Source organism: Mus musculus, chromosome 12 (genome assembly GCF_000001635.26).
Source record: "Mus musculus strain C57BL/6J chromosome 12, GRCm38.p6 C57BL/6J".
In the NCBI taxonomy this organism is placed as follows: Eukaryota; Metazoa; Chordata; class Mammalia; order Rodentia; family Muridae; genus Mus; species Mus musculus.
Genome location: NC_000078.6, coordinates 33,910,550 through 33,937,213, shown reverse-complemented (window position 1 = coordinate 33,937,213; position 26,664 = coordinate 33,910,550). Strand labels below are relative to the sequence as shown.

At 37.9% G+C, this 26,664-nt stretch overlaps 1 protein-coding gene and 1 long non-coding RNA gene across 2 annotated transcripts; one reads left to right on the top strand and one right to left on the bottom strand.

The window, feature by feature from the left end:
* Positions 1-909: 909 nt before the first annotated feature.
* On the top strand, positions 910-23,432 carry Gm40383. The gene is made up of 3 exons (XR_872671.1): positions 910-991; positions 21,450-21,541; positions 22,315-23,432. It is a non-coding gene; the product is annotated as a predicted gene, 40383 (long non-coding RNA).
* Positions 7,904-8,789, bottom strand: Ferd3l (Fer3 like bHLH transcription factor). Its single transcript, NM_033522.2, has one exon. It carries the CDS (start codon positions 8,722-8,724, stop codon positions 8,218-8,220), a length of 507 nt encoding a protein of 168 aa, NP_277057.1. The 5' UTR covers positions 8,725-8,789; the 3' UTR covers positions 7,904-8,217.
* Positions 23,433-26,664: the final 3,232 nt, after the last annotated feature.

Sequence of the window (26,664 nt, the reverse complement as noted above, 5' to 3'; positions counted from 1 at the left end):
GTTGGATCTGGGGGAGAGAGTAGTCCAAGGTGGGGGGACTGGAGGGAAGGGAGGGAGAGGAAACTATGGTTTGGATATAATACATGAGAGAATAAAAAAGAAAAAAGTAAGGAAACAGAATACTTAAAACTATTCTTTCTAGGCAAAGAGGTTTGTTTGTTGGTTGGTTGGTTTATCTATTTACTTGTTCAGGGTAAATACAGGGTTTCTCAGCGTAATAGCCGTAGGTGTTCTGAAACTCACTTTTTATATCAGGCTGACCTCAAACCCTGCCTCTAAGTCTGCCTCTGGAGTGCTGGGATTAAAGGAATGTGCCACCACACCCAGCTCAAAGTTGTAAATTATTATGTAAAACACTACATCTAAATATGTTTTCCCAGTTTTAGATGTTCAGAGATTTTTTTGCAAGTTAAGGTCAACCTTACCAAATAAGTAAGTAAGTAAGTAAGTAAGTAAGTAAATAAATAAATAAATAAATAAAGACTGTTACCCACCTTACAAAAGAAATCCAAGCCTAAGAGTACAAGCAACTTCTTTTTACAGAAATATACAAATCCTATAGTGACGGTATGCAAAAATCTGACATTACAATTAAATACTACAAATGGCAACTGTGACACAGGATGTCCAAGAAAGTGATTTGAGACCCATGCTCTTTTTCTGGTGCTTCAATCTTGCGCGTGCTCGACTGGCCAGGAAGAACGATGCTGCAACAGGATCCTTCTGCACACGTTTATTGGGAGAGCTTGATTGTAGAGGCGGAAAAACCCTGAGCCCAGAACTGGTGCTGCTTATATAGGCCTAGGAGAGGCGTGTTTCACATCTGATTGGTTAACTTGTCTCTCATCTTGGCAAAAGAACCTTCACTGCCTGTGTATGTGTGGTGGCCAGCAGTAGCCAACTGCCACTCTGAAACTGCCACTCTGCAACGGCTTCCCACACTTCAAAGAGAGGTCTCTGGCCCATCTACCCTCAGTCTCTCCTAAAAGAGGTACGGGGTGCCACTTGAACATCTCAGAAAACAAAGCAAAACATGGCCATACTGTGCCTGTCTCCAATGGTCTAGGTGTAGTGACTTGCACTTTTGAGACTTTGTATCAGTCTGATTTGGTTGCTGAAATTGTTGAAACCTTGGGTCTACCTTTTGGTAACTAATTGAAGGTGGAAAATTGCTAAACTTCTTTATTTTATATTTCCTTAGGTATGAAATAAACAATACCATCTTTATTCTAAGACCATTATGTGACATTTAAGATAGTTATAAAAATAACTTGTGTTAAAAAAAGAACACTGTGTTCAGAACGTGTATTATCCAAACCAAGCAATGTATTAGATATACTGTTATAAAACTTAGTACATATTAACATGGACATTAATACCTCATTCCAGTTATTTACTGAGTGACTCTCTTTCAGACTATTTCTGAATTTTACGTCACTTTTCTAAACCATGAGATTCAAGATGATCCTATGACTCAAAATCTAACCAGTGACAAAGGTAGATTATGATTTTAGTGCCTTTGAAAAAAGTCCTGATGTTACCTGAAATAAAATATCAGGGTGATTCCTTGAGTCACTTAGACATGTTTACCTGATATTCTTGGCTTCTATTCTTCACCAGTTGTTTGATCCATTTCCATATCCTCATAGGCATTTTCCCCCTTTTGAAGACTGGAAATCATAAAACAGAAAACCCTGTCCATAACAGCTGCATTGAGGTCATTTACATTCGCTGGTTGCAGGTGGAAATCTCCTTCACAGAGCCCTGAATAGAAGGCTGTAAAATGTGGCCTTTGAGGGAGGCAGACCATGCCAGCCTTTTGTATAATTTATCATCCACAGACCATGTTAAGGTGCTTTTGATCTTTGACGGCAATATCTTTCAAAGTGATGTGGTGCTTATATGTAGCCATCAGTCCTTTTTTAAGGAATTCTAGTATCCTGCTGTTTTCAATGATGGGGAGAAGGAATATTCAAGATGGCACAGTGATGGTTCAATTTTACTGAGAGATCTTAGGTCTTGTGGAAATCCTACTGTGAAGATTAAATGAGAGAAGGTATGTGGATGGTGCTTTGAAAAACATCACACTAATCAGACAGGAGCCGTTTCTATCAAGATCATTTCCATCACCCCATATCTGTCAAACCCTTGGCTTCACAGACCTTTAAATATTAACTGCCCTTTGAAAAATTTAGGATAGGGTCTTACTAAATATTAGCTATAAGTAGTGTTTAAACATCAAGTCACACTTTTGTATTGCCTTATACTCTACCAAGGAATGATTCACAGACACAGAGTGAAAACCTTGGTGTCATTTAGAAAGTCGTCAAAATTCATAGGCTTTCATTTGTAGAGATGTGACATATTTTGTCCCTCTGCTGTTAGCCGGCCATCTTAAACTGATTCAGTCTTTCCCATCAACTCTCTGCCAGGCTTGGCTTTGTGCTGCAACTTCAAAGAAACCCCAAAGTCAAAACAAAATGGTCACAACTGCTGACTTGTGTTTTTAAAATATTTTAAGACTTTAAAAAAAAAATCTAGTATTCACTGGAAGCGATGGTGCTGACCAGAGTTGCGTCTGAATTACCTCAAAATACTGGCAAAGTTCAAGAAACTTTTAGTGGATGTGAGCCAAGTTATAGATATCTTGAAAAAATATTACTTTTCTAAAAGCATCAAAACAAACCTTATTTAACAAAATAGCTCAGCTTAACTGACTTTAACAATCAGTTGAGAACTTAACATGTAATATGAATTTTATATCTCTATTTGATTAAAAATAAAACAGTGATCTAATTTATATTTTTGTTTTGAGTGGATACTGTGAATTTGAAAATGTAGGTACATTTTTTTGAGCAATGGATAGTAAATGTAATTTTGGATTTGTTGCCTTTGAAGTTCCTCTTGAAGATCTGCCATCAAGAAGGGAAGGTGTCTTAAGACTTTGCTTATTAAATTGATCTCGGTATTTTTAGAAGTTCTTTATAAACTTTCTTCAAAGTGTATTTTATAATGGGAATGCTGACACATATGATAATAGACACCAATGCAAGAGTCTTAATTATATGTTTGTGCAAGGACTGTGCATAGTAGCTGTACATTTGGATTGATTTGGGGTGATAATTTTGCCAGAACAAGCCTCTGAGTTGGGTAGTGACCGGTAAAGCTGATTAGGCTGAACGTTTCTCTATTGACAGTTATTTTCACTTTTCCTGGAAAGCTTAATTATGTCTTTCCAATATGATTTCATTTAGATCTTTTTATGGCTTGCATGTCTAAATACTAATAGTAATCTGATATTTATAGAGATCTGAGTTTGAGACCAAAAGTCAACTTTTAGTCAGTAGAGGATATATGAAAAAATTCCCTCCAAGCAACATCTAAAATGGTATTTAAACTTAAAATGACCAAATAATGTTAAGATTTTAACATTATTAATAATAATGTTAAATTTAATAATAGCAGTTTTTAGAGCTGACACTATTAGGCTCTTTAGTTGACGTTATTAAAACCTAAACAGTCCTGAAATATTTTATTAATTTTAATACAGGTAATAAAAATAAAGCAATATTGACATACTATGTAACATACTAACAAAGTTTTTGTTGAAAATACATTGGCTATATAGAATGAACTTAGAGAAAACAAAAATAAGCACACATTGTTTAGACATTTTGAGTGTTAAACATAATAGCACTTTGGTTTTAATGTTGGGCTATGGACAATTCATCTTATCTCTAAGGATGATTTGGTGTTAGGATTAAGTCATTTCATTTCTCAGAGTCTCTGACTGTTACAGTGACTTAAACCACATCATTATTGTAGTGATCATGAAAAATTCTTTAAAAAGACATTTCCTTTAGGGACATGTACAACTATACAAAGAGCAAAGTACTTATAAAACTGTAACTGGTTAAGTAATGGTAAATATAATTCTTTTAGTAATAATGTAAAATAAACTCCTTGGTACCATTGACTTCTGATGGGAAATTTTGGTAGGGGCAGCATGTGATTGTTGAATATAGCAGAAAGTGTCAAAACAGTAGAAATGACTAAGAGTGATGGCTAACTACACCCAGTAAGACCCAATGGTGTTAATGGCCCATAGACCACATAGAGATTTGTTTTTCCCCTAGAATTTAAAAACTCTTTTTTTTCCCAACCACACATAAAATTTTGAACTCTGTATTTCTTTTTATTTGTTAAAGACTTGTAGATTTCATTTCTATTTATCTATTGTATTATTTATGTGTATGGACGCTCTGTCCCAAATGCATCATGTGTATATTGTGTTGTCTATGGAAGCCAGAAGAGGGAGTCAGGTCCCCTGAAACAGGGCCTACTGTTGTTGAACCACCACATGGGTATTGAAAATCAAACTGGGTTCTCTGCAAACACAGACAGTGCTCTTAACCACTGAAATCTCTCTCCAGTCTCACACTTGTAGACTTCTTTTTAAGTTGGTATTTTTTTTCAGAAGGACCTGAAGGAAAAGATACTCTATAGGCCCTAAAGTTTTGAACCCATCCACACGATCTATAAAAAGCCAACATTTTATTAACTGAATAAATAATTGGATAGATCAACATGGCTATTTATTGACTCAGTAGAACATATGAACAGTACTGTTTGATAATGAGTTGCAAAATAACTACCTATTATCCTTTTACATATTAAAATGAGTTGTTACAAAAGTATCTTAAAAGACAACATACACTAGCCTTGGAATGAAAAGATTATAAAGAAAAACTAAGGACATTACTTAAAAATGTGATATAAAGTCATTTTCAAGACTCAGTTCATTTTAATAAAGGTTCTAGAGCACTAGAAAAGCTAACAGCCCTGGTTTTGTTACTGTTTTGCCTTAGCTATTTATAGTTCTCTTTTCTGTTTACTTTAACATTCTTAGGGCAGAGGTAGAAAAAATTCTGGTAAAAAAGACATAGTTATAAGAATATTGGGAAAGAAGGCTAATTGCAGATCTTATCTAGTCTCAGGAAAAGGAGTAGTAGGGAAGATTTTTAAGGACTTGAGAATGAGTAACACTTAACTGCTTATAAATAAACCAAGTATGCAATACTGTGTTAAATATAGCCAAAGAAATTTACTACTATTTTAGTAGATTATATCCCATTATATAGCATCAATGTTATTAGCCACATATTAATGCTAAATTTAATCTACTTTTAAAGAACTGTCATAGAACTTCTTTTTTTTTTTCATTTTTTATTAGGTATTTAGCTCATTTACATTTCCAATGCTATACCAAAAGTCCCCCATATCCACCCACCCCCATGTCATAGAACTTCTAATTCACTGTTCTTTGGAGGCAGATTGGACATTCAAAAGTCATGGCAGCTCTCTATTATCGATGCAAAGATGCAATGAGACTTAATTCTTAATGTGAATTAATTTCTGTCTAGATTTCTTGCCTTTCAAGCATTAGTCAGTCACTCTTGAATGCCCAGAAGATAACTTTTCCAATATACTTAAGTAAGAAATAAGTAATGCGTTAAAACACAATGACAAGAAGCTATCAATGAAAAATTAGTATGTCCTAAAGTAGAATAATATTAAAGTACTTGTGACTTACTGACCTATATACTCAGAATATATGGAAGACCATTTTCCATTCTATTCGTATAGCAACAGGGAGATCTTTTAAGACTGGCTTCTGGCATATAGCTCCCAATGATGCCAGTATGTGTCTCAAATGTAAAATGAATCCATTGGTTCATTACATTTCATAGTTTTGTATGGCTTTGTGCTTTGGTTTATATATGTGCTTAAAAACACTTTAGTCTTAATAACAATCTCAGAAATGTGTAGTAAGCTTTTGCTAGATGTGTTTTTAACCCACATGAGAATCAAAGAGAAATAAATGTGCTAATAAAAGAATGACAGTATCCTTTGGGGGGTGGGTGGAAATATTCTGTCTTGGTGTTGATAGCAGGTGCTGAGACAGGAGGTGCAGGCTCCTGCAGTGTGGTTGAGATGGGAAGTGATCTGACAGCGCCCAGATAGGAGTTCTGGACATTTGTTTTCCTAAATTCGCACCAATAAGGACTGTAGTCTAACATCAGGTGGTTGTAACAGAGAAGACATTTCTAAGAGCCCTGTTTGCAATATAATCTTTTTTTAAAGGAAATGCCTGAGCTAGCCATCTGTAAAGGAATGAGATTATGTTGTGATACATAGGATGGCAGGAAGATACAGTAATGGAATTCCATCTATTTAGCTACTATTCCATAGAATTCCACAATGCTAAATGAGAAAAACCAATATCCAAAAGTATTGCAAAATGAGAAAAATCAATATTGAAAAGTATTACAAATTTGTTACATATATTGAATTTCTAACTGCATAGGAAATAAAAGAACAGAAGGAAGAAGATGAAAATCGTGCGTGTTTGCTTAGGTTTTTACATTTACATTACTAATCTTTCTAGAATAAGCATATACAATTTTATTCCTATGTTATTATTACTTTAGTATGCCAGGGCATTGCACTTGTGCAATCTTGCTATGACTTTGTTTTGCAAGTGCACATGAGGAGCAGAAGCAAGCATTCCTTCTTTGGGATTTATCATTGGCGTGAATGGACTCACAGTTATGTACACTAGCTCAGTCCCTTGCCTCATGTAAGCGCATATCTCATAAAGCCCCAGCATCAGGTGCTTCCAGGTCACCGAGAAGAAAGAACTGTGGGATAACAGAGGATCCAGGAAGGTAGCTTCCCAGAACCTCCATCAGCAGGCATTCTCAAAAGCATCAGAAGTTATCTCATCCCAATAGTCCCTCGATGGCTTAAAACTGAAAGATGGACTGGTATTCCAGTCCCACCATGCGATTTCTTTGATTGGTGGTTTAATCCCAGGGAGCTCTGGGGGGTACTGATTAGTTCATATTGTTGTTCCTCCTATAGGGCTGCAGACCCCTTCAGCTCCTTAGGTACTTTCTCTAGCTCCTTCATTAGGGACCCTGTGCTCCATCCAATGGATGACTGTGAGCATTCACTTCTGCATATGTAGCAGAGGATCGCCTAGTCGACCATCACCTGAAGGAGAGGCCCTTGGTCTTGTGAAGGTTCTATGCCCCAGTATAGGGGAATGCCAGGGCCAGGAGGCAGGAGTGGGTGGGGAGCAGGGGGAGGGGGAGGGGATAGGGGTTTTTTGAGAGGAAACTAGGAAAGGGAATATGTATTTGATATGTAATTTGAAATGGAAATTTGAAATGTAAATAAAAAGTGTAAAAAATGGATATTTGAAATGTAAATAAAGTATCTAATTTAAAAAAAAAAAAAACCCTGAAAGACGGCTGTTCCTACCCACTATTTAAAATTATTTTACCAGCACAGGATTGCTGTAGCTTATTAAGAGATACTAGCCCTTTGCCACAGGCAACTGTTGAAAGCATGAATCCCAAGACCTTGGGGGTGCCAGTGTGGAAAGTGCACCCGAAGGAAGAACCCCGCCCCCACCTCCCACCCTTACCGGGAGAGACAAGAACAGAGTTTAGTTCTGAGCAAAAGGCTAATGGCCATTTTCACTGAGGACTGCGTTTAACTGGGACAAGTTAGAGTACACTTGCAAACAATTCAGGTAGGGGAGTTTCCACAGCACCCAGTGTTAGGGTGGTGTGGGGATGGCGATGAGGGAGGGAGAGGGATCCTTCTCAGAGGCCATATTTTGAGAGTTTGTTCGGCCCCTGCATCACTCACTCCCTCTTTGTCCCCCCACCCCCCAAGTAGTCTGAGAGGACTGTTCCCATAAAGAACCAAGAGAAAGTTGCACCAAGAGCGCTCCCCTGGTCTCTGCCTTAGGTGTGCTCACCTGTGCGCTTGCTAGAATGAAGCCCCAGCTGGAGATGGAATTGGGGCAGCAACTAATCATGCGAGCGATTATTTTATTATTTCTACTGTTGAAAAGGAGCAAGGAGGAGAGATCACCAGAGGTCCGTGGAGGAGCAGACCAGTTTCCCACCTGCTCCAAGCAAGAAGCTCTAACTCCCTAAATCCTTGACCCCGGGAACTCCCAACCTGCCCAGCTAGACCCTTATTGTGCCGGATCCCCAACTTATTCACTGCAGAGCTGCCGCGAGTGGGGAGTTTACCATCTCAAACCCCGCCTCAGAAGGCCAGCGGCCCCTCTGCCTTCCAGACGCACCCCGCCAAGCACGATGAGGCGGGGGAGTGTCTCTTGGGCTCACCCCTCCCCGCTCAGCTGGCCTCCTTTTCCTCCTTGCTCTGCAGGAGCTCGGTCATGAAGGAAATGTAGACGATGGCCAAGCGGAGGGTCTCGATCCTCGACAGTCTCTTCTCATAAGCGAAGGTGGGTACCTTTCTGCGCAGCTGGTCGAAGGCCTCGTTTAGGTTGAACATCCTCTTCCTCTCGCGAATGTTGGCGGCCTGGCGCTGGGCATAAGTAATAACTCTTTTTCTTTTGGGGCGGCCCAGCAAGGATGCTACTCTGCCGCGCCCCTCTCCCTCCTCTTCCTCCTCTTCTGGGTCCTCATATTCCACTTCGTCCCCCTCTACTTCCTGATATCTTTCATCAAACTGCGACAGTCTCCCAGGTCTTCCCTCTCTGTACCCCAGTGTTCGGTCCCCAAAAGGGACCCCAGGTGGGAACTCGCAGAGAAGAGGGTGTCTGGGAGAGGCCAGAGAGAGATCTGCTACGAAGTTCAGCACGGTAGCATCCAAGCAGCTCTCTGGATAGGCGGCCATCACTCAGCGTCTATCTCACCGATTTTCTTGCAGGAATGGCATAGCTGCCGATAGAGCTCCTTGGTGGCCTTGATTCCTGCAGCGTATCATCACCAAACTCGGGGAGACATTTATAACCAAACTGAAAAAGGATTCTTAGCAGGGAGACTGAAGGCTAGGGCAACGTCCCTCTTCTGTAAGCTGATAGAAGATGACAAGTTCAAGCATTCACAGAAGGCTCAAGGCGGCAGACTTTCAGGCTCTAAGGTATTTCCCCCCCTTGCTGCACCACCTCTGCAGGGCAGTTCCTTCTTGGCAGCAGGCCCCAGTTCTTACCTGCTGTGCTTTTTTGTCTCTGGTCTCATCCCAGTATCCATTCAATGTTCTTTTGGTTCCTTATTCCGTATAGGTCTTTAATTTCGATTTGGATTTTCAAAGCCAAAATCTTTCCACTGCGATGGCTTCTCCTTGGCTTCAGGATAGGAGTCCTGAATCTTGCCTCCATTTGCCAATGGATGTGAAATAAGGGCATGCGCTTTTAATGATGTCCAGAAGAGAGGCCCTTCCTGCCAGGGGTCGAGGGGAGCTGTTTGTCTGGTATCCCAGCACAGCGGCTGCTGAAAGGCAAGACCTTCCATTAGCTTAAGTAAGCATGGCTAGGGGGCCGATCACATTCCCCAGTGTCTCTGTTGGAACCGGTGTCTTTTCTCCTTCTAGGACATCGCAAACAACTCACTGCCTGGTTACAGACCCTGACTTCTGAAGTCGGCTTGAACACAATCAGACTGACAATTGAGATACTTGACTCTCCCTGGTCTTATCCTCCACTGTGGAGGGTTATATTTGAAGAAAAGAGTTATGGTGATAAAGAAATATAAAACGGAGATTCCAGACATTTACTGCATAAGCCCTTTACTGTGTAATTACCCCTTAGGGGACAAAGTATCACCGTCCTGTCCCTGTCTTCCCCGTTCCTGCCTCCCTCCCCCTACCCCCGACCCTGCAAGCCTCCTTTGAAAAATTCGATTTAGCTTTAATAAGAGAGAGAGAGTGAACAGCTCACTCTCTGTTAGGGAGTTAGCCTTCGAACTTTTAAATTGCCAATCAAGCATTTGTTCTTGAACAAAGAAAAATCCTGACACTTTGATCTGGCTGCTACCCTCACTCCTTTGTATACCAAAGTAAGGTTTTAGAAGGAAAACTATACCTTACTGAAATTTCAGGGAAATTTGGTGTCTATCCACAGAAATAGAAGAGATTCTAAACTTAATACACTAAGAAGTTTTTCTGATTTTTGTATGTCCCGAATGTCCACACACACTTTATTTTTTCCATCTTTTGGTTTACTAACAGCTAGTTTATTACTCGGTGTAAAGATCTGTTTTTTTTTTTTTTTTTTAAACCTCCTAGGAGGCAAACAACACGTTGAAAAATCCAGTTCCTAGGTAGGTCAGAAGAAATAGCAGAAAATATGTAAATGGATATTTTGTGATTTCAAGGAGACTCAGGAAAGATATCAGTTCCCTTTAAAGAGTAAGCTTAGTCGGTACATTGGACAGCTCCCAGAAGGCCCTACTTCTACACAGTTCTCCCTCTTCTTCATTTCCCAGTATTAATCAAAGCAAGGATTTCTAGTGTCCATAGCAGGGCAATTATAGACACCAGTAATATTTAAAGAAATATTTTGCAGTTTTCACAGGTAGGAAGTAAACAAATACCTAAAGAGATAACAATTTTAATGTTGGTTAAATGTTAGACAGTATATACATATACTCACTACATGTTACTCCATCAGTATTTCTAAGTTTTATGTCCTTATGTAACAGTTAAAATAAATTTTATTATTTTACAATGCAACATAATATTGGATTTTTTTTCATTTTAATCTTCAGATCCAAGCTCCTCTTCAATGTCTCTTTGATAGATTTCCCTCTACTTTTGTTTGAGTTTACTCTTAAGTTCCTTATTGATACTGGGATAACTATGATAAGAATTGTACATTTTTTTTCTGAGATATTACAGTGAGCAAAGGACTTTTGCTAGGATTGCCTACTTGGTTTATTTTTACTGTATAAAAGAACTATTGAAAAAGAAATAAAGAAGACAAAGTGTGTAGCCCACTTGGGAGAAAGCTTCTCTAGCATGGAGGGAGCCCCAAGATTGATTCCCAGCACCACATAACTTGAATTTGATGGTGCAAAGCTACAATCTTACCGCATGAAAGGTGGAGGCAGGAGGATTAAATGTTCAAGGTCATCCTCAGCTATACAGTGTGCTGGATGAAAGACAGTTATAACACCCAAGAGGAGGAGGGGGAGGAGGAGGAGGAGGAGGAAGAGGAGGAGGAAGAAGAAGAGGAGGGGGAGGAAGAGGAGGGGGAGGAAGAGGAGCAGAAAGAGGAAGGGGAGGCATGGAAATATCAACAATGGTTAAGAAACAAGAAAATGGGAGAAATAAGTTTTATATTGACAATTCAATTCCTAGGATCTCTGTTTTATTTAAATGTCTAAACACTTGTGTAAATTTTATGGTTGATCTTTTATTGTCTATGAGATTTCTTACACTAAACATATATGAGCCAATTAAGAATCAGTTCCACAGCAAAAACAGATTACACAGTGAAAGGAAACAAAATACAAAATTCAAATTAAATTTGATGAAACACAGATCCAAAGCCTTGAGGCACCTCTAAGGAGACTTTTTTTTTTTTTTTTTTTTTTGCACTAAAATTCTTTACTCAGGAGAATTAACATTTCAAAAATCATATAACATCCTGGGTTGAAACACTTGTATAAAAATACTAGAAATGTAGAAAGTCAAGTATTAATATATACTTATTTAAGACAACAGTTAAATTATTTTTATTTTATCAAAACAATCTCAAGCAAAACCCTTGGTTTGTGCTACAGTAACTTATCTTGTGAGACTCTAATCATACAGATACAATTAGTGCCCAAAAGGTTAGACATCTGTTATAGTGACTGATTATTTTTAATCTACCACTATAAATCATACAAATAAAATTGGCTTTTTTCCCTTACTTTGACGTACTTTTAAAAGCGATGTGGCTATCTGACCAACAGTAAATCTGTAGAGTAGACAGTGAATTAATATAAAGCTTAATGATTTAAAATAGTTCATTTTATAAGAAAGAATAATTCTCTTTTATTTCTAAATTTCAAAGTTAATAAATAAAAATGTAAAAATAACCCAGTGTTGCTGAAAGAAATCTAAATTAAAGGGATTGAGTTCCTCTGGATCCCAGGGTATAGTTCATGAGCTTTGGAAATCGTTATATAAAGATTGCTAGAAACTTTGCTGAGAATACTTTAGGAGTCAACATGAAAAAAAAGTCGGTTGTATTTGCTTGTATACTGTATTTCTATTGAGAATCTCTGGTAAATATTTTATTTATAACATTTTTGTACATTCATAATTAAAGAAAAATTCAAGCAACCAAGGAACTTGAACAATAGTTCCAAAGGGGCTTAGAGAGACTTTTAAAGTTGGTAAGTAAAGAAAGGTAGATTAAAAAAATGTTTTTAAAAAACTATTAAAACTATAAAAATATTAATAATTCTCCTGCCCCCTTCTTTTATTCCTTCCCCTATATTCTCAAGCATTGAGGACTTGGGCAATGGTCAAATGACGAGTAGTATAACAAAGATAAGCATTTGTCATGCTCCCAGGAAGAGTTTCCTCAAAGCTGTGTCTCCTGGCTGTCATGAAGAAGGGTTTTGTGTCCTCTTCATATTCCATTTCAAATCTGTGGCCATTGCTCATTTATAGATACATTTGCTACTTATATTTTATGTAAGTTTGCTTTGGAGTTTATAATACATGCCTTAAAATCAACAAATCATACATGTGTATGCCAATTAATTTTCAGGAAGTGAGCACACGCCGGCCAACGGTCTCTGAACAACAAAATAGAACTAATTTACTGAAGTTCCAGATAGTGTGAGGAGAAATGCCTTAACAGCATTGCTTGGGACTACTTTACCAAATGAAGGAGCCCGTGTTGGAAGTGCTAAAAGCACAGAAAACATTACAAGCATCCTGAAAGACTTCTCCTGCAACTTTATGCCTAAATCTAACCACTACTCACTCTGAGTATGTCTCTGAGTGTTTGGCTTCTCAGATTAATTTAGCTCCAGATAAGAGGCTTAACAGAGAGAAGACTGACTTCCTCTTAACTTCACTGGAATCTTGTATTCCACAGCATCCAGATCTATACTTTCTTTCCTCCCCGTGAGCTTGATGATCAGCTAGGGGATATGTGGTAGCTACCACTCTAGGGTGTTTATTGTGAACATCCTGACAAAACGCTTAATGAGGAGAATTGATTGAAGAAACATGGGTCTTTATACTTAAGAACTTCAGACTAGAAGTATCTGGTGACTGGATTTTTGGTATTGGATGTGCAACATTCTGTCTTGTGCACCTGCGAGTAAGACCCACCTGGCTCTTTTTTTGTAAGCTTGCTTTGGAGTTTATAATACATGCCTTAAAATCAACAAATCATACATGTGAGATAAATAATCTTTGTATCCTATGTAAATCATAACTAAATCAGCCTCCCACAAAGACACTCGCTGTATACGAATCTTCCATGTTATTTTTCAACCCAAGTTTCCAAATGGAGTTATGTTCCTTGCCCCAAGTCTTGTTTCTGGATTTAACTGATCTACTTTCCAGCAAGCAGTAATTTGTATCCACTCACAGGTACCTCCTGTAAGTGAGATCATGCTGAGTTTGGCCTTCTCTGTTACTGGTATATTTCACTTAGCACAATGTCCCCAAGGGCAATCTACGCTGTGCTATACACCAACACTTCTTTTCTTTCTAAGGTAGAGCGATCATCCACAATAAATTTAGATTGAATTTTGTTTATCCATTGATGGATGTTTAAGTCTCTTGCAACTTTCAGCTATTGTGAATGAAGCTGTCTGAACTGAACATAGCTAACCAAACATCTCTTTGAGACTCTGCTTTGAATTCTTCTGAGTATACATTCATAAGAGAAACTATTTTTAATATGGTGCCTTTTTTCTTCTCTGGAATGATTGGTTTGTTTCCCACACAGCTTTAATATTTTAAGTGTTCGGGAATGCTACACAAGTAGCATTGTAATCACTTTACACTCTCACCAGTTTCTGGTTTCTTTGATAATTGTAGGTTGTAGGGATGTGAGGTTATGAGGTTGTAGGTTTTGTTGTTTGTTTGTTTGTTTGTTTGTAATTTGTAGCATTCAGAGAGAGAGTGTCACACCATCCACTATGCAGGCGAGGCTGGTCTGGAATTTAGGATTCCCCCACCTCAGCCTGTGGCCATGTATCACCATATTGATGTTATTAGAGTTGGTTTTTCAAGTTGCTATGGATTAGAGATGTTATGTTCCTTTTCATGTATTTATTGGTTATTTGTGTATTTTCTTTGGGTAAGTCCTCTGAATCCCACATTGGTTTCCTCCCCTTTCTATTTTTTTCTTCTTCCAAGAGCATTATTGGAAAAAATATTCTTTTGATGGTTTAGCCTATATTTTGTGAATTTTGAAACATGATCTATACCCAAAAAGCACTTAAAAACCAATCATTTTATTTTGAACATGTAAAGGAAAGAGGTCTTTATGTCTGGATTTAAACATTTTGTTTTACTGTAGGTTGCTTTACTACTCTTCTGGAAAAAATGTTTTGATGTAAAAAAAAATTTGAATTTTTGTAAAAGATAATTCATAGAGCCTTTTGTCTTCCTTTTTGTGTCAAATACAAGAAATCATCATTGTCACACTTGCATTTCCAGACTTCTGTTCTATGCTGTCTTCTAAGAGCTTTGCAGTTGTAGATAATATATTCAGGGCTTTAGTCCATTTTAAAGCTAATTTTTTAATATGGTTTCAGGTAAAGATCCAACCTCACTCTTTTGAAAGTAGAAACTCAAAATTTCCAGCATCATTTGCTGAAGAGATTATGCTCCCTCTAGTAAGCATTTGAGGAAAGTTGTACGACCATGTTTGTGAGGGTTTACTTTTGACTCTGTTTTATGGCATTGAGTATCATGTTCATCTTTATATTATTGCTAGACTCTTTCAATTATTATAGCTTTGTTTTGAGCTCTGAAATCAGCAAATGACTATCTTAGAAATCTCTCATGAAAGAAGTTATTTTTGGCATAGTGCAAATTACCATTTTAACTCTTTGGTTTTCTTTAGCCTATATTTTAAAAATCTTAACATATTCCAGTATCAAGGAGTCACTCATTTTTCCTAAAAGCTTACTTTTGTTTGCATCTTTTAAAAAGTCTTATACGTTGAACCAATTATCTCATTGTGATTTTCTTATTGCATGGGTAATAGAGGGAGTGGTCTAGATTTCCCACCTCTGCCACCCTTGAAGGAGTCATGTAGCCTGGTGGCCAAGTTATAGATTAAGCTTCCTTTCTCCCTATAGGTAACCTGACAGAACACTACCATCACTGAAGAGATCATTCTTACTAACCTTATTTATTTTATTAGAATATTTCCTAACTATCTGTATGTTCTTTTTTGAAGCTCTAAGATGAACTGTAAAAGCAAATTCACTCTACAGTTTACCTATACTTTGGGGTAAGAGACTCATATTTCTACTCAAATAAGGCATTTGCTATTGCAATTAGAACACAAGTTCAAATCAGAGTAAAGATTCTATATAATGCTGGTGTTTAAGCATTGGCAAAAGTTTTCTTCAATGGGGAAGAATTTATGTTTTCTAGGTCACTCGTTCTCTTTTTGCCATCACTTAGCATGCAAACTAGGATGCAATTGACAAATGCAGATGTGCTAGCACGGCTATTGCTGTGGGCTGTCTCTGCACAGCTCCCAAAGGCTCGTGTGTGTACCGTTCTCCTCAAGTTGATACTTTAGGCAAGTGGCAGAAATTTTAAGATGTTCACGCTAATGGAAAGTTTTAGGTCGTTAGGTATATGTCCCTGAAGTGGATTGAGAAGGGATCCACATCTTGCTTTTTTTGTTTTGTTTTTCATTGTTGGTCATCCCATAAGCAAAGTTGTCCTATTATTTGCTCCCCATTGTGATGCACAACAGCACCACAATGCTCTAAACCATTGTTCTGTCTATGTTAACTGTCTCAGGTATTTGTTTCAGTAACACAAATGTAATCAACACGGATGCATCCTCTAATTCTTTGTATACAAGATAAGAAGTGGCCTAGGTTTGGATCGTGAGCTCTAGGTTGCTTCCTCTTGTCCTGAGACAAATCCATATTTGTATCCCACAACACACCTAATACGTAGGCTTGTAGCGATAAGAAAGTTAGAAATCTAAGTAAAGGGGAACAGTTGAGGGTGTATTTCGTTTCTGTTTCTATATGTACAACATGGGAAGAGAGAGTGGCTTAGAGGGAGGGGCACAATGTGCTAGAACAGTCAAACCTGTAGTTTCTCTCTTTGAGATGGTTGAAGATTTTACAAAACATAAAAAGAGAGAACTGCACAGGAGTGATGCTCACCCACTTGTCAGTCACTTACTACAAATGCAGAGTCCCAAGACTGGCTCTTTAGACTGTTCGTATTGCAACGTTGACTGCTTTCAGATATTTGGAGTCAGAAAGGAATGAGCTAAGCTGTAAAGCAAGATGTTACCTTCTGAAGCACTTCCTGATATCAAAATTCTCAACGGTTGACTTGTAATGTCGGTGGCTGTTACAGAGGCTTACCGTTTCCACCAACACCACCCTGCTTTCACTATAGTTAATTATGCTCATTTCCCTCGGGGTCCACTGAAGCCTCTACCATCTAGAAATGGACTCATCTTTATGTCTGAGGTCAGCTCATTTCTGGGTTCTTAAGGTGAGGAGGATCCTGGTTCCACAGGCTCCCTCTGCTTGGCATTTTTGCATTTTTCCTCTGTCTCCAGTCAGGGTGTGGGTATCTTGCTGAGCTAGAATTAGCCTTCTAGATGGAACTACACTATACAGGAGCATGGAAACATTTCCTGCAAAAGACCAGAAAGTACGTATTTGTTTTGCTGGCTGTGCAGTCTCTGTCAGAATGACTCAACTCTGCCTCTGCAGGGTTCAGAAGCTTCAGCTGTATATGAATTAAAGTGCTTCACAGAGCTTTACATATATAAGTCAGTATCAGAAAGTCTGCTGCTTAAGTAGTCTTTTGCTGACACTTGCCCTAGGTGAGGGTGGAATGACAGGAGACCAGGACAGAGTATCTCTACTGAGCAGAGCAGAACCTCCAAAATACAAGGAATAGCAAGAAACTGTCTGCCTCTACCACAGTTAATACCTGTGAAAGCTGCTCTGGTTCCAACTAGCACCAAGCAAATAAACAAAAACAGCAGGAGAAACAGAACGAGATTAAACAGATGTGCTTCTAACATCTTCATAATGCATCATTGGAATATGGCTTTACATAAGCTCTTACATTACTTACCTCAGGCTTTTCCTCACATGCAATAAAGCCATTTCCGTTAACCTTTAGGATAAATCTATTTTCCAAACTTTCAACTATATTAGTACTTAGTTATTAGTTGAACCCTATCCAAATTCTTTACTTTTTAAAATTTGGAAATCAGAGAGGTGTGAAGGAAAAATAATGTCCCCCAGGTTGCTATAAACTAATACCCTCAAATAATACCCATTTTTTTCATTTCCTATACTGTATTTTTAGTCTTTGTTTTTCATAGTGACTTTCCTCTGTAATAAAATTTATAGCTCTATCTTCATCCTTAAAGTTAAATATTTTGGTACATCCATAAATTAAAGCTGTGTGTAATTATGTAAAGGATTTTACTATTATACTATGTATGATACAGAAAATATTAGAATTAAGTTAAAACATTTAAAACTGCCTGTTCTATTCTCTTTTATCCAAAATTTGAGAGTTTCATTAACTTTGACCCAGTGTGTTCGAATGTATTATCACTCAATAAAAAAGTAGAATCTAAAAATACTGTGGTCAATTGTATGTTAACATAATTCTTTTATGTTTGGTAGGAGCCATTGAACAAGAGAGGAAACTAAATGAAAAATATTCCATGTAACACTGAGAATGGCAAGAGCCGTGCAAAACGTTATTCACGATAAAGAGGTTGTTGAGGAATACTGGAAAGCTGGGGGCAATTTACTACTCTTAAAAGGTTATTAAAGAAAAGAGTAGTATTTGAATAAATATTTGAAGGCAAATAGAAACGGTTCAGTGCTTATCCAGGGACAATGCTATTGGTAGAGAGAACTGATGTATCAAGGAAGACAAGGTATCAGGCTGACTTGGATTTTCGAGGAACATCATGAAACACTATGCCTCAGAAAGAAGAGGAGGAAGAAGCGACAGGGCCTGATTTGGTGTGGTGGTAGACAAGTCAACATTGCTCTATGACGGGTCTTTTTGTCATAAGGACGTAGAGTTTGACTTACAATAAGATGGAATCCATGGGTACTTTAGGATGATTTCCCTCCACAAAGCAAATGTATAGAGAATAACCTCCCAACAAGACTGAGGCATTAAGGCGATCTGCAGAGATGCCACTGCAGCTCAGCATGTTGGGCGCGGTAGTGACGTTGAATGGCAATGTTTTAGATGTATTCTAAAGAAAATGCAACAAGATTTGCTGATGGATGGGTGTTAGAGGAGAATGAGGAGCTAATGATTGTAGCCGTAGATGTTTAACCTGCTCTAATCTCCCGGCTGGGCTGCGGAGCGAGTTCCTCGATACCTGCCCCGAAGTTCTGGATTCTCGAATGAAACACAAACACGTGTAGCCTTATAGTTAATATGCCTTAATCAGCTCAACGACTGGGCCACTCCCGAACTTCCACGTTGCTACTCCTGAATTATTGCTTACTAAAATCTCTATTCCATTTTTGCTGTCCTAGACTAAATCGGAGGGGGTCTCTGGAGCCACTCTTCCACGGCTCTTACATGTTTGTATGTCTTCCCTTCTGCAGCTGTCAAGCCTCCTCCTGCTTCCCAGGTGTGGAGGTACTCCATTCTTTTCCTTTGTCTCCTTGCCTGGGGGAAATCTAAAGTCTGGCCTCTGTCTCTCTGCTCAGCCATAGGCTGCAGGGGAACTTCATTTAACAGTTAGAAACAACTGGGGCAGGTACTTGGAGTATCTTACATGCTGGATTCTCCAGTAATTTTCTGGGAACCCAATTAACCTAACACAAGCGTTAAATCAAATACACAACAATTGGTGATCTCAAATTCTGGGTTCTCAGGAAGGGATGATGTGGGAGAGGGCAAAGATAAGGTTAGCTTTGAACATGACCAGTTTATTATGGCTATTAGGCAGCCACAGCTAGGTAAGGATTTATCACTTTGGATAATATGTTTCCATGCTAAAGCTTCTAAGAACTCATTGATTTCCTTCTTCACTCTTCTGTGCCTGTGCTGGTTTACCAGCCTCTGTATCTTTCTATATCTTACTGTGATAACGTTCCCTCAGATATTCACGAAGATCATTTCATCACATCCTTTACGCCTCTTGATAATCGCAGATCACCAGAGGATCAGTCTGTGATAGGTAATGTGGTCTTGACAACCCTAAGCTCATTAGCACTCTCTTTCCTCTGTCTTTTGTTCCCCAATTCCTTTATTGTGTTTTATTTTTCTCCATAGCTCATAACACGACAGATATGAAACATACTTACTTAACTTCCACGTTCCTTAAGTGGGGTCTGAACACCAGATGGTAGACATGGAATTAAATGGCTTGGCTTTTTTTTTCCCCCCAGCATCATTGATTGCATTAAGCTGTTTGTACAGCAGTGTCTTAAGCCCACATACCAAAGCAAATGTCTTCGCCATAGCCTTAGAGCAGTAGACATGAACATTTCTGCCCGGTGAGGAACTTCCTTATAGATATTTCCCCATCATTTACACTGAGATTTATTTTCTTTCCACTCTGCAACAGTCCGAGGCTCTTCCTATCTCATCCTGCCCTCTCCTCTACTTCCTTTCATAGACATTAGATTATGGTTTTATGGTCTCAAAGCCTTTCCCAGTTCAATTCCACATCTTTCCTTTTTGTCTTTCACAGAAGTTACAATCCCACTCATCCCTATGGCCCCAAACTCCTGACTATTCTTGATTTGATCTTAGGTATCTAAGATGATACAATTATAGCTGGAAGTGCTCAGACTGCCTTACTAAATGAGATTTTAGAGTTGATGTCTCTATACATGGATGACAGCAAGGACCTTGTCCAGGAGCATTTGTGGGACCAGGTAGTACTTGCTAAATATATATGTAATAAAAGTTTCATTGGAGATGGTGGGCAAAGATATTTCACTTGAAGGGATTATGAATTATCTTGAATGGTTTATCTTTTTACATTTTAGATGATTAAACATCGCCTTGTAGGCATTGAGTAAAATTGGAGGCATTAAATAAACAGATTATTGAAAGCTGTGACGTGAATTATGCTTGATGATTGACTTCCTTCTCCTCTGAGGCCGACCTGACCTAGGACACAGTTTCTAGGGTTTCATTTCCAACACTGCTTCTTTGAAAATACATCTTCAGCCGGGCATGGTGGTGCATGCCTTTAATTCCAGCACTTGGGAGGCAGAGGCAGGTGGATTTCTGAGTTCAAGGTCAGCCCGGTCTACAGAGTGAGTTCCAGAATAGCTAGGGCTACACAGAAAAACCCTGTCTCAAAAACCAAACAAACAAGAAGGAAAGAAAGAAAGAAAGAAAGAAAGAAAGAAAGAAAGAAAGAAAGAAAGAAAGAAAGAAAGACAGACAGACAGGAAGGAAGGAAGGAAGGAAGGAAGGAAGGAAGGAAGAAAGAAAGAAAGAAAGAAAGAAAGAAAGAAAGAAAATATATCTTCATTTTCTGTTACCAGCACAGATCCTTGCATACTTAATTCTTCAACAATTTTGGAAACCATACAAAATTTATCTCTTGGATTTTATTAACACTTTCTTTGGAAACTATCATATTCTTAAGTGAAGAATATTGTATTAGGCTCATTTACTGTATGTGCTTTTAAATTTTTATTAAAATGGCTTAAGCATTGATGCCAAGGGAATCATTTAGAATTGTTTCTACACTGTATTATTTCTACTAATTTACTTAAGCTTTAAAATGGTGGCTCTACTAGAGCTAACAACCTTGAAGTGAAAGACTTTCTAACCATTTTCCTGCTCTTTTTGAATCACTCCTTCTTGGACAAGATTTTGTTCTTGGTGTTGTTATTCTGCCAGTGTCCTTGGAGAATAACTTCTTTCCACATATTCATTTGAGATTTAATATAATTCTAAGATCCAAATCACTTCCTACAGATCTACATTGGCTCCTCCATCCATTGTTGATTCATAGACTCTTTAAATGTAAGGATCTCACCCACAGGTAACTGGACCAGTGACTGTTTCTGTTTGGTTGTTTGTTAGTTTATATGTCTCTTGCTATCTCTCTCTCTACCCACAAAAGCTTCAAAATTGAGTATATTTTTTTCCTCATATTAAGAACTTAGTTTCCTGATCTGATCTGTCCTCTTCCCCCATGACTACCTGACTTTGAAGTAACTCTTGGGATGATTATTACTGAATTAGATTGGTTGATTACAATTCTTCACCTCTACTTGACATTTCTTACTGATGTTATGATGTTGATTTGCTTATTGTATGGTAAATTTCCTTTTCCTTTAAAAGACCAAGTTATAAGACATTGGACGCACTGAAAATGGCAGAGACAGTTTGATGTAAATGTAAACATACACTTTTTGTGATTGTAGGTTTGTACTCCGGAGATGGCTCATTGGCAAAGTGCTTGCTGCACAATTAGGAAGACTGCAATTCAGATCTGCAGTGCCCACATAAATACTGGGTAGGTGAGGAGACTTGCCTTTGGGAAAAGGAGTCATGGAATCCACAGAGCAAACTGGTTACAAGACTCACCTAAATGATGATCTCTGAGTTCAGCAAGAGACTCTGCCTCTAAATATAAGGGAACGAGTGACAGAGGAAAACTCACATGCATGCACATCTCAAATATCTGCACCTACAAATATGTTACCATGTATAAATATACCACACACACACACACACACACACACACACACACACAAAGTTTTGGGAAAAGATAATAAGTAGTTTTTAAAAGATTCTGACAACTGACCTGTATTTTATAGAGCAAACAAGATATTTCAGGACTTACTTTGTTCTAAATATTCCTCACAATATGATGACTTTAACCTTGTTTGTCTCTCAAATATCTATATAGAAGATCAATGATATTTATAGGAAGAGGAAAATCCGTATGAGTTTGTATGACACGATTTCTGAACTAAGTATTCAAAACTCTAATCTCAAGCTATAGCACACAGAGTGTGTCTTCTTTGTCACAGCGTGAAACTTGCAAAGATTTATGCAGAAAAGGCAGGGAAGCAAATCCATTCATCCACTCCAGTGTCCTCATTGGTAAAGCCTATGAAGATGGTCACAGTTTTACATGTGAATAACTTAGTTGTCAAGAAACTACTATTTAAATAGATAAGGATAAAAGTCAATACTTGGAGAGAGTAAGTTAAAATGCTGAACCTTATAAAACTTTATGAATTACCGTCATCAACGAAGCTCCCCCTGCCTTTTTCCCAGCAGATGTCAATTAATACAGAGTTCCACAGCTGTTCAGAATGTAGAGAACGTCGGATGCTCAACCCTAAACGAGATATCTGTATCGAACATTCTCCCATGTGGCTCAGGAAACATATTGGAAGAGGTGGTAAAAATGTTGTAAGAGCCAGAAGCTGAGGAGGACTATGGCAAAATAGTACATATTAGACACGACTTGGTTCATTGCATTCATGAACTCAAAATGCTGTGGTGCCTGCACAGGACCAACATGGGATCAAGTCAGTCAAATTTAGCACAGATCAAGGAAGGGTTCACTTTGTTCCACCTCTAGCTGAAGAGTTTGGGCAGGTTTAGGTTTCTGGAATAGAAAAAGTCATTTCCCCACACCCAGGGAAATGACCTTTATTAAGCTGCCTAGGTGGATAGCCTACAAGTATGCACATAAGGACAACAGCGATTGGACTAAAAGCAGAATGAAATTGCAAAGGGGATATGAGCAAGGGGATTCTGGGACATGTCGGGGGAGGAGGGGGTTGGTATGATCAAAATACATACATGTATAAAATTCTCAAATAATAAATATATTAAAGCTGGTTTGAACTAATATTGAAAGTATAGTGAAAATTGTTTGTATTGTATAGGAAAAAGACACAAAAGGATATCTTAAAATATGTAAGAGAGTTGTAGAGGCCAAACATCCTTGAGGTTTGTCAAAGGCAATCATGTACATAACAAGGCAAAGCTGTGAGAAATGAAGCTGTTTAAAATGTGGACACTCTAGAGATAGGCAGAAATTTCTGCATTAAATTTCACTTTCATTTGTAGAAATCTATGTCTATCCTACATTATTTTGGGCCAATATCTACAATTCAGTAATCTCTTACTATATTTGAAACCCAGTTTCAACTCTTTGAATCAATATTACCATCAACCTAAAAAGCTTTTCTGAATTTACTTCATTTATTAACTTTGCTATGTACAGATACAGATTTAAATATAGGTATTTGTATCAAAAGAACCTCCATATTACCTTGGATTCTAGCTTACATTGAATCTCATGTCTGTCTCTCAGCCATCCCAGGAATGTGTTTTTCATTCCTCAAATAGCAATTCTTTGACTTTTTTTCTTTCCAATTTTATCCCCTTTCTGTCCTTTTGTTGTCTAATTGCTCTTGTTAGAACTTCGAGTTCTATATTGAATAGATAGGAAGAGAGTAGGCAACCTTGTTCTGTATTTTAGTGGGATTGCTTCTAGTTTCTCTCCATTTAATTTGATGTTGGCTGTTGTTGACTATATATGTTTTTATTATGTTTAGCTATGTGCCTTGAATTCCTAATCTCTACTCTCCAGGACTTTTAACACGAAGGCATAACATATTTTGTTGAAGGGTTTTTTTTTTTTCAGCATCTAATGAGATGATCATATGGTTTTGTTTCTTGAGTTTGCTTATATAGTGTATTACATTGATGTATTTTCATATATTGAGCCATCCCTGCATCCCACGGATGACGCCTACTTGACTTTGGTAAATGGTGGTTTTGATATGTTCTTGGATTTGGTTTGCCAGAATTTTATTGAGTATTTTTGCACCAATATTCATAAGGGAGATTTGTCTGAAGTTATCTTTCTTTGTTGTGTCTTTGTGTGGTTTAGGTATCAGAGTAACTATGGCTTCATAAAATGAATTAGGTAAGGTTCTTTCTGTTTCTACTTTATGGAATAGTTTGGAGAGTATTGGTATGAGGTCTTCTTTGAAAGTTTGGTAGAATTCTGCACTAAAACCATTTCACCCTGGACTTCTTTTAGTTGGGAGATTTTTAATGAATATTTCTATTTCCTAGGTGTTATGGGACCATTTAGATAGTTAATCTGATCTTGATTTAATTTGGTATGTGGTATCTATCTAGAAAGTCATTCATTTCATCTGGATTTTCCAGTTCTGTAGAGCATAGGCTTTCATAGTGGGTTCTGATGATTTTTTTTTAAATTTCCTCAGTTTCTGTTGTTGTTTCCCTTTTCATTTCTAATTTTGTTAATTTGGATAATGTCTCTTTGCCCTTTAGTTAATTTGGCTAAGGTTTTATCTATCTTGTTCAGTTTCTCAAAGTACCAGCTTTTGGTTTTGCTGATTCTTTGATTGATCCCTTTCTTTCTAACTGTTCGATTTCAGCCCTGATTTTGACTAATTCCTGCCATCTACTCATCTTAGGTGTGCTTGCTTCTTTCTGTTCTAGAGCTTTCAGGTGTGTTGTTAAGTTGCTAGTATGGGATCTCTCCAGTTTCTTTACGAACACACTCAGTGCTATGAATTTTCCTCTTAACACTGCTTTCATTGTGTTTCATAAGTTTGGGCATGATGTGTCTTCATTTTCATTGAATTCTATAGTCTTTGATTTCTTTCTTTATTCCTTCCCTGACCAAGTTAAGCATAGAGTTGTTAAGTTTCCATGAGTATGTGGGGTTTTTTTGTTGTTTTTATTGTTATTGTTGTCCAACTGTAGACCATGGTAATCTGATAGAATGCATGGAATTATTTCAATCTTCTTGTATCTGTTGAGGCTTGTTTTGTGTCCGATTATATGGTCAATTTCGGAGAAAGTTCTATGAGGTGCTGAGAAGAAGATATAGTCTCTTGTTTTGGGGTGAAATGTTCTGTAGATATCTGTTAAATCCATTTGGTTCATAACCTCTGTTCCACTTTATCTTTCCGTAGTTTCTGTTTCAATGACCTATCCATTGGTGAAACTGTGGTGTTGAGTTCTCCCACTATTAATGTGTGTCCTGATATGTTTGGTAGGAACAAAAACTAGGCTGGGTTGGAGGGGTCTCAACAAGACTGGGGCTGAGACTATTTCAAACAATCAGAGTTTTTATAAAATTATCAAAATCATATATAAACCGGGCGTGGTGGTGCACGCCTTTAATCCCAGCACTTGGGAGGCAGAGGCAGGTGGATTTCTGAGTTTGAGGCCAGCCTGGTCTACAGAGTGAGTTCCAGGACAGCCAGGGCTACACAGAGAAACCCTGTCTCGAAAAACCAAGACAAACAAACAAACAAACAAACAAAAACCAAAACAAAACCCATATATAATGATATTTGCTATAATACAATGATCATCACAAGCATGTTCCGGCACACAAGATTAATGTCTGAGATTAATTGTCCATCCAAGCTTCTATCTGCTTCACTGACTTCTAGGGAATGCAAGCATACACACGTAGCCTCTTTGATTCACTGCCTGAGGTAGCACAGCTTCTCAGAAATTGAAAGACACACAGTGCCCAGGAGCCATGGACTCTAACCTGAAGCCCCTATGACCATGCTTCTCAAGTCATCTAGAACAGGGTAACGCCATGATTCCCCATAGATAACAGGCATCTCTATAGCTTGATGGTTGATATTTTAGGAAATATACTCAGTGTGATGTAGGTGGATCTTATAAGTGTTCTACTTTTAATTTTCTTGTGTAATCATCATCTTGATTGCTGTGGTGACATTGACGTTGCTAACAACAGAACAGAAAGAATTGCTAACCACCTTCCCGTATCTTTGCCAACAGGTGAATTTGTTACTTTATGTTTTCTTAATCATAGAAACTCAAATGTGGTAAGATGGAATCTCAATGCCCTTATGTGGGTGGGTGAGTGTGTGTGTGTGTGTGTTTTGCATTGTTTTGAGACACCTCACATATAACCTTGGTTGTCCTGTAACTCACTATGTAGACCAGGTTGTCTTGGAATGCAGAGACATCCATCTAACTCTGTCCCTGGAGGGCTGGGACTAATAGTGTACACCAATATGATTGGTCTCAATTTAATTTTGATTTGCATTTCTCGGATGACTATGAATATTGAATATATTTAATGTTTCTTTAGCCATTTGTATTTTATTTGAAACATATCTGTGTTTATGTGTTGATTTGATTTATTCTTTTGATGTTAAACTTTCAGTTCTTTGAATTATTCTGTATAATAATTCCCTAACAAATAGATACCCTTGGTTGTTTATCTATTGTGTTGATAACTTACTTTCTTTGCTCAGAGGAGATTTTGACTTTTGTTCTAATTTTTATTAGTTCTTTCTATTATTTTTAAAAATATAATTGTAATAATCTTTCTTCTGCTGTATTCTGCTCCTCTTATGTATCCCCTTACCAAATTAATCACTGTTATTAAATATTCATATAGACAAATTAATATATAAATATGTATTCTAGGTCCATTCAGTGTTGCTGTATGAATATGTTTATATCCAATATCATGTGGTATTGGATACCAACCCGGGGCTCACTTCTGAGGCAGACTAATTCTCCCTCTCTCTTGACAGTTCTTAATTATTTTTAGCTCTTTCTGTATGGTGGTAGTCTCTCTGT